The sequence below is a fragment of the Hakea prostrata genome, chromosome 7, assembly GCF_041222555.1.
Source record: "Hakea prostrata isolate BN-2017 chromosome 7, UWA_Hpros_2, whole genome shotgun sequence".
Taxonomy (NCBI): Eukaryota; Viridiplantae; Streptophyta; class Magnoliopsida; order Proteales; family Proteaceae; genus Hakea; species Hakea prostrata.
In genome coordinates, this window is record NC_142606.1 from 3,922,624 (window position 1) to 3,931,723 (window position 9,100).

The 9,100-nt window shown below is 39.0% G+C and overlaps 1 protein-coding gene across 1 annotated transcript; it reads right to left on the minus strand.

Annotated features, from left to right (window-relative positions):
* Positions 1 to 798: 798 nt before the first annotated feature.
* Positions 799 to 2,426, minus strand: LOC149009077 (protein PHOSPHATE-INDUCED 1-like). Its single transcript, XM_089161580.1, has one exon. It carries the CDS (start codon positions 2,350 to 2,352, stop codon positions 1,387 to 1,389), a length of 966 nt encoding a protein of 321 aa, XP_089017706.1. The 5' UTR covers positions 2,353 to 2,426; the 3' UTR covers positions 799 to 1,386.
* Positions 2,427 to 9,100: the final 6,674 nt, after the last annotated feature.

A 9,100-nucleotide genomic window follows, 5' to 3' on the forward strand; every position in this document is an offset into this window, starting at 1 on the left:
TTTATAGCCAATGACAGGTTGCCTATAAATGGAAAGAGATCCAAGAGGTTGATATTAGTCAGGTTGCATGAATGAAATCCTAATTAAACGGGTATTCGCAGACCTCATATCTTCAATTATAGGACCAGCAACATTGGACCCGGACGCAAGTTGTTGTTGGTGGTGGTTTGTTTAATTTGGTACTCTCATAAAGTTTTGGTCTTGCCATGTTTTATATTATGTAGTTACACTTATATAAAATTATATATTACTCTTAATAGGGGAAAAAAAATTAATCCAAATTAAAGGAAAAAATTGTCATCTCAGTAGCTCTCAACCCAGTAATAAATGGTTGTTCAAAGTGATTCAGGTTGAATTTACTCACAGAATTAGGGTAACCAAATAGTTTTTCAAACAGATTCACTTTCAGAATCAAAGTAACCAAACAGTTTTTTTCGACAGATTCACTTTCAGAATCAGGGTAACCAAACAGTTTTTTCGAATATGATTCTACAGACCTAATTCCCCAGCCCCCTTTTTCCCCCGGCGGGGGGTGGGGGGGAGGGGGCGCCCCCCCCCCCCCCTTTTCTTTCTGGGCGGGGCGGGTTTTGGGGGGGGGGGCCCCCCCCCCTCCTTTTTATATATTTTTTTTACCTTCTCCCACCCTCCCTCCAATAAAGGTGTGGTTTATGCTAGAGGTACTTCATTTTGAAATGAATCTCATGTTTATCATGTTTTATGCTCCTATATTTCACTGTTAGTGCTTTCCCCCCAAAAAATAATTAAATTTAGCTTAGAAAACATCAACTTGCCTTGCCCAACCTCAGGAGGTACGAGCTGTCCTCTTATGATAATATTTACTATCTCGAAAATTAAGAATGAAGGTTTCCATACATTTGGCAACCATAGAGAATTAATAAAAATGAAAAACTAACCCAATTCAGTGTTTGGGCTAGTCCGGATTTTCAGGAGCGGCCATTAATGATCTGACTAGGCGAAATTTGACCTTCCAAGCTCTGAAGACGCTTCCTAGGATGAAAGCTTCTCATTTCAGGTTTCATCACAAATAAACCAAGTTGCTAAAACTTAACTCACCACTGATCGTTTTGATTGCGTTAACCCTCGTTCAAAAACTTGATCATCTCTGCTGAGAATAGAACGAGAAGAGAGGAGAGGTAATTGAGCAACAGTTGTTTAAACTTTAAAGTCACAAGATTCTTGATTGAAGGAGCAAACGGACATAATTTGCTTTATGCAGAATCAGAGAGATCCCATGACAAAGGGGCTAAGAAAGAACAAATAAATCAAAGAATTACAGGATTTGCTATCAGGTTCTTGTACATTAGAGTCTACATGTCCTCCCTAAACTATCCTTAATTTCAAGAAATATACAGGTAGCTATTCTCTCTAGACCAGTGTCGAGCACGAATTTGTGCTAGGGTCGTACAGGGAAGGAACAAGGTACTTCCTTCCATTAACACCATGAGCATTGTAGCTAGCACCGGTCGTCGAATCCACCAACAATTCACCAGCATAACCCGGATAAGCTCCCTTCCCATAGATTCCTGGGCAAGCGGAAGCTGCTTCCAAAGGAGCCTCTGCAGATCCTTGGTAGTAACCATTACCAAATGGGTTGGTAGCAGTTCCAGCCAGGAGGCTCCCCAGATTGATAATCATGCCGTCCAGGCCAACATCGTTGTTGGGGGCAACCAAAGGAGGGCTCTGAGGTCCATAGATGGGCTGGTGGAAAGGCCAAGCACATTGACCAGGGCACTGTGTCTCTGAGTTTCCAACCCAGATGTAAGCGAATTTGTGTTTCTTGTTGTGGGAATTCTTCAGCTGGTGACTCGGAGAAGATCCATGTGTTCCACACCTGCTTCGACAGAACCCTTCGACAGACACATCAGAAGCCGTCAAGACGACATTAATGGCGTTCTTCTGTTCGCCTCTGGCTGCAAGCTGAACGAGCTGCTTGCTGGTGAGAGATTTGCCCAAAGAGTAGTTCTCGTCCAGAAGCTGCTTACCCAGATGAAGCGAGAGAGAAGAGGGTTTCATGGAGCTGAGCTGATAGTATTTATCGGTGGTTTTCCACCAAGTGAGAACAGAGGGTTGTTGGGTTTGGGTTATTCTCTGGTTTGGGTTAATGGAAGAGATGAAATCAGCGATTATGGCGCGTTGGGAAGGGTTGAATTTGCCGTACCAAATGAGGTTAACAGAGATTTGGCCAGAAAGGAGAGAGCCCCTGTGGTATTGAAGCAGGGGCTGCTCCTGCACCAACTCGGTGAGTTTTCTCCCGGCTGAGGAGACATGAAAGAGTGAAAGAACAAGCACAAGTTGTAGGAGTAGAAGAGAAACAGAAGGCAAAGAAGCCATACTCGATTAGAACTTCAAATTGACGAAGTGAATCCAGAGAGGAGAAGGCTTTGATGTTGATGATGGTTGAGCTTGGAAGGGTAGAGCCCTTTATATATGCATAGCTCGGTGTTGTGGGCCTTGTGGCTAGAAGGCGCTGGGAGTCAATTCTCTTTTCCAGGAAATGAGAAAAAAACGTAATCTTCACTCAACATAATTCCTACTTACTCTGAATTGACAAATATGCCCCGTTAACGTCGATTGATTCTTTTGCAGACTGTGATTCACTGCGTGGGGGTATTAACGACATTGCAAAACCAAATTTTGCAAAAAAGACAGAAGGAAATGAGACGTTGGACAGCTGGAACTAAAGTGAGTGCTGTTATTAGTATTACCATGTGCCAACTGGCTTTTGTTTTTTTGGTTTCTTTTTTAAATTTTCGAAAATTGGGAATTGGGGGCTCTTTTTTCTTGGGGTATGACGAGTGGGGACAAAATAGAAACGCTCGAACCCAGCAGCAGTGACTCAGCATTTAAGAAACACGTACAGTGTCAGTACCACACACATAAAACACGTGAAGAGGAATATTGAGCGCGCCTCTGTATGTGTGTGTAGGGTAAGACCCAGCTGGATAACAGCTGTAGCGCCACATAGCTTGAGATTAAATAAAGAGAGAGAGTCTCTAATATTGTTGGGCAATGCAAATGTCATTAATTCTCGCCTCTTAGGTATTTAAGGGTAGCACCTTTATTTTCGAAAGCATGTACAGTTCATAGTGTGGTGGTCAAAAAGATCAAAATGAATCGCTAGCTGTAATGGCACACATTAATATGACCAATTAATCTTGTACCACCCATGGTCATCTTTGAGTATTTTGACCATGTTTATGGTTGGAAAAAAAAATCTTAACAAAGGTTTAAGTATGATATTTGACATTAAACATAATAAAATTTCTACCTATTATCATTATCATTAAAAAGAAAATTCTGATCCAAGGTAAGTGCTCATCTTTCACAAATTAAAAAGTTAAAGGAGATCATAAGAAAGATGACTATTAGAGAAATGTCAACAGATTAAAAAGAAGAAAATAAAATTGAGAGGGGAGATCGATGCGACCTCAATGTAGCTCCGTTCATTTTTATCCATTTTGATAGAAATTTGTATTTACATTGTTCTATCATACAATAGGAATTGAAGACTCTTTGGTACTGAAGAGGAACTGTATCCTTACCGACAAGGTTTGGCTGACCTATTTCCACTACCTGGATTTCCAGGCTCTATAGCTTAGATATTTATCATGTTATTATCTCTTGAATGAATTGTGGTTTACCAAGAAAAAAATAGATAAAATTCATCTATAAGTATTAATAAAGGGAATTAAATGTAAAGTTTTGTGAACTCTAAGTGGTGATTCGATTTCTATTGTGTGATGAAAGTATATAAGTAATACAAACCTCTACGTGAAGGTAGAAAATCTAGAATCGAAAAATCTTAGAGGGTTTAGGATAAACGACTAGACTTAAAATTAACAATTATAACCATTTGAGTAAGGGTTGTTTTGAGTTTGTCTCCACTCTCTATCAAGAAAAGATTATGCCCGAGAATTGTCATTATATGGTGTTGATTTGGTGGATGTTGGCTTGTATGCATGGTACCATGTGTCGGCGATATATCGGACACGATGATTATTCGGTATGTCGCTAGGGGGCGACACAACACCCCCAACGACACGATATATTCCTTAAGTCGGCGATATATCGCCAATTTCTTGGCAATATATCGCCAACTGCGATTATTAGACGGAGGGAAAGCAAGAGGTGGTGGAGGAGGTTGTGTAGATGGAATAGTTCACGTGGTGGTGGGGGGGGTGGCTGTTGAATGGAAGGACCTTCTTGAAGAGGAATTTCGAAGGAGAACAGATGGGGTTCACACCGCTCGGCACCACCTCACCGTTGCTCTCTCCGCCTACCTCTGCTCTTAGTCTCTTATTGACTTTGCTGCCGGAGAACCTTCAAAGATAGATAGATAGAGAGAGCGATCGTCTGTTTTTTCTTCCTTTTGCTGGTCGTTGTATCTCCTTTCCCTCTATTCCAGGGGTGTAAATGGATAACCGAAACCGCCCGAACGCATCCGCACATAGGTACCGAACCGCGATTATTAATAGGATGCGGATATGGTATACCTATTTCTTACCGAATATTATCCGTCCGATAAAATTATCTGATTAAGTTATTTATTTAAATTTATTATTCTTATTTTTATAAATTTACCTATGATATGAGACTATTTTTCTAGATTTTTCTACTAAAATACACCAAAGATTAAACTAAATCAAACACCCACAAAAAAAAGGAAAGATGTAAATAGGTATCAAAAACTATCAACTATATCATTCCTTAGAAGAATTTACTTAAAATCCCGATTCACAATCCCGACGCCAAACCGAAGGATATATCCCTAATAGGATGCGGATATGGATATACCACTATCCGATCCGAATCCGGTCCGTTTACACCCCTACAGTCTATTCTTCATTTCTCCTCCTCTCTCTCTCTCTCTCACTCACAACCTCTGTTCTTCATTTCTCTTCCTTGGCTTGCGTTGCCGCATCATCAGATGCAGAAAGTTAAGGCAAGACCAGCGACATTCAGAAGTAAAAATCGACCGACAAGTCGACCTTTATTGACGTGTCAGCGGTGTCGCTCCCCTTGTGGTAATCATTTGATTGATCAAAAGCCCCAAGAATGGGAGTCACGAGGGACCAGCGACCGCACGCAGGCAGCGAGAGGTAGCACAGCGTAAGGGAGAGAGAGAGAGAAATCTCATGTAATACCAGGGAATTATGTTTGATCCTATTCATGGGGATACCACAGGCACCGATACGGTGACTATGATCCACATGTTGGACCATGCTTGTAAGTGGAAAATCCACGTCATTAGAAAGTTAATAAAAACGAAAGGACAGCTTACGTTGAGACGGCATAGCCAGCTTTTCCTTGAAAATAAATAATAATGAGTCTTGGATAGCAAGACTGCAAGACACCTTGACAGCTGTCATAAATAATCCAATAATGAATTCCATTACTGAGGCGGCTCACCCTCGCGTGTTTCTTCTCTTCCAAATCTTTGGGTCGATGCGCTTCACGGTTGAACCGGAAAAAGAGGATCTTGAAAGAATCCTCAATGCGTGGCAGTCAAACAAGAACGAAAATAAAATATTTGAAAAATTAAAAAAACTCTTTCTTGACTTGAGACTTATCCATAATACACGTAGCTTTCGGTAGCTAAAACTAAAAGTATTAGTTTTCCTCGTAAGTCGTAACCCGCATTCACCTTCCTTGGCTGACTTGAATTTATATATTTTATTTAACACTAAATGAGTAAACATATAGACGTGACACATTAACTACGTAAGGTTAGATAGGAACAAAACTGTTGGTAATGCACACGAGACTCCCAAGCGTGTCTGACGCTGCATGTATTGTATTTACATTATTGGATTTTGAAGTCTTCTTGTTCTATTCCTTGCCAACATATTTTGACAATATTACACTTGACTTCATCATTTTTTATGTTAAGATTCACCCCAATCATATAAGTCACGAGATTCTTATTTTGTTCCTAATTTAGATCATACGTCTCTCTTGTCATTAGAGGTTTGACTTGATCAATTAATTTCATTTTGTTTGTTTGTTCATGCTGTGTATTTTCAAAGCTAGTTGTGATGATAATTGATTAGATGTAGCACCATGTCGAGTCAGTTCTGTCTGCATCATCTAATTCAGATTTAAAGAGTTATTTAATTCTAATGACTTGGGTATTGAAGATTACAATTAAAAACTGTTGGGACCTTGTCAGACTGTGCTGAGGTTGCTCAAGATCCCACCCAGATCCAAGCTCGAAATCGGAGTAATTGCTGGCTACATTATAAAAAATATTTGTAGCACTGTATCCACAGGTCTAGACTTTTGGAACAACATCAAGCGCTTGGTCCTACAAATGGTATCAGAGTTATGGGGTTGAAGGATTTTAGGGCGTCGCCAAGCACCGTATCGACAGGTCTGAACTTTTAGAGCAACGATATATCTAGAGAAAATCCAAGTGTTTCTTGAATGGCAGATGCTTGGCTGGCTGCCACTAATTCAAGCTTCACATATAACCCAAAGAACCAAGCACAAAAATGTGCAGAGGAGACCAAAGGAATATTGCCACTCACCTTATTTCATATTTTAAGCTAAACTACTTCCTATCCTCCCCATTCAAACAATGTGATGTTTTTAAGCTACTTTTGTTTAATGCAACATGTCCTTTGTCGTTGGAGAAACAGCAAGGCTAGTGTTTTGTTGCTTTCTGATAAGCTTATGTCTCTTGCTTGAGCTCTGGTTTTACCAAAACATCGATTAGTTTTGAATAATTTTTGGTTGCACGAACGGAGCATTCTCTGGGAATCTAGTTAAGGCCAATTCAGGTTTCTGAATCCATGGTTTTGATTAATGGTTACACTTTCATTAACTAATAAGGGATATTGACTAAGCACCATATAGACAGCAAAGCTGACCTTCCAAGCCTCTTCCTTCGCGTGATGCTGGTCTTCTACTCCCTGTGCATCTAATTTAATTGCTTTTCATAAGCAGCATATAGACAGCAAAATCTTGACAGGTTGAGTTTAATAATACTAGTAATAATAATAATTATAACAAAATTTAAAGTGGTTCTCTCTAATCATGGTCCTTAATCCATTTTCAAAAGAGTTAGTTCCTGTTTGATGACTAATCCACTTTCTAGTGTTAGAATATCACTATTAAGTTCTTAGTTGGAATCAATTTTAACGAATCCCCTTCCTTTTATGATGTAAGAAGTTTAATTTGTTGCTTATTTATGGGTTTTATTTCGTTTCTTCTATTAAAATAGAAGGGAGTTGTTTAACAAATCTCATAAATTCAATTAGTTTGCATTTGATCAAGTTTCTTAGTCCTTTTGAAAATATCAAGACATGGAATGCCTGATATTTTGGAAAATTTTGTTTTTCTCCCCTGTATGTACCTGCATCTCTATTTGTTCTTACTCTCATTCCAAAAGTTTCACCTCTAATTTTCTTATAAAAATAAATTATTACCTTTCCTTCACCCACAAGTGAATATGAACATGGCTTTGGAACCTGAAGGCCATTAACCCATAAATTTATGAGTATTGATCTCTTATTCTCTACACAACAGTCCTTGATTTTAACTATAATATCCTCTAGAAAACCATTCTTATCTGGAATTGTGCTACCTGCATGGGATCAGACACTCTGTTCTTGTACAGAAATATCTCAAGAATTGGCTCCTGTGTCCCTGCTCTTACTGATCCCACATTCTTTGGCCGCATTAATTGTACAGGAATCAAAATCAGACGAATATCAACAGTGTTTTTCATTCATACGTTCCATCCTGATTACAGAATGCCAGTTTGTTTTGTTAAAACAACACCAAGCCCTGCAAGATATTGCAATCTATTGCAGCACCACGGTGTCTCCAGATATCTAGGTCGATATGAATTGGGCATTATCCAACTAAGGCATTAAGTGTGACCTTACTAACTGCTGCTGCTTCATGACACGCGGCAAGAAGCATAGACGAGGCAAAGATACAGAGAAAAATTAAAAAGTAAACTACTGAAATGCTGTGTGTCTCATGTCAACGGGACATTTGACTCGGCACCCAATGTAGTAGATTGCAGTATCAGAGGGATGAAACCATTTCTGTGTTTTGAATTTTAAATACCTGATATATCATATATGTATTCTCTAGGTGAGCCTTACTGGAGATTCAATGAATGTGTTCATTCTGAAGATTCAAATGAAAACAGGTTCAAATACAAAACTGCTATCCTTATTAAAAAAAACTTCAATTTTGGGGCCTCTGCCTACGCAACACTGAAGCAAAATCCAGAAGTGAGAAGTGGAAAGTTGAAAGTTGAAAGTTGAAACGGGACAGTTTAGTGAGAAGGATCAAGCTCATTCAAATGCAGGACCAAAAGTGTATAATATTGTAAAAGATCACATTTTTTTCAAGGTTTAAAAGTCATGATGCAAGTGGCAGAAAATTTTAAAAAGAAATAGTGAAGACATCATGATTATAGGATGGAGAGGACCTCTCTGTCATTTCAGCTACAGGGGAATCGTTTGAAAAACTGATCATGTGTATGTACAGTGTATCACTGCACGGGAAAAAGGAATTCCCCAACAATGCATTTGCCCAAGTTAAAAATGTGCCTGAATGACGAAAATGGAGAAATGCTGAAGAAGAAAACAAAAGAAAGAAAAAGTAAAGATGCGTTAATCATAAAATCATAAAATGAATAGAAAAGCAGATGCTAAAGCTTTCAATTCTGAAGTTTTAGCATTAAAGTAAGCTTATAATACATGTACAGAGTCAAGAGCCCTTTAGAGAAAGAAGTTTAATTAAACCCCCAAACTCAATTAACACATTAACATCATAACCAAATCTTCTATCTCAATTCTCAATAGTATAATCACTAATCTTTATTTTATATAATTAATTAATCTCCAAGGCAAGTGCTGTATCGATTGCAGTAAAAAGGTGACGCAAGGAAACTGCCAGGGAAGAAGACCTCCACACACCTGGCTCGCACGCCATTAATATCCATCCATTGTTTTACCTCCCATGGATCCCAGCAGAGAAACCAATGAGAGCAGAGACCATGAACCTCTACATTAAGAAAAAATTAAAAACATCAAACCAAAATGGACCCTTTATTGAGGAG

Bases quoted from the DNA above. Each gene is read 5' to 3' on its own strand.
- LOC149009077 (XM_089161580.1), bottom strand. From the start codon at position 2,352: ATGGCTTCTTTGCCTTCTGTTTCTCTTCTACTCCTACAACTTGTGCTT.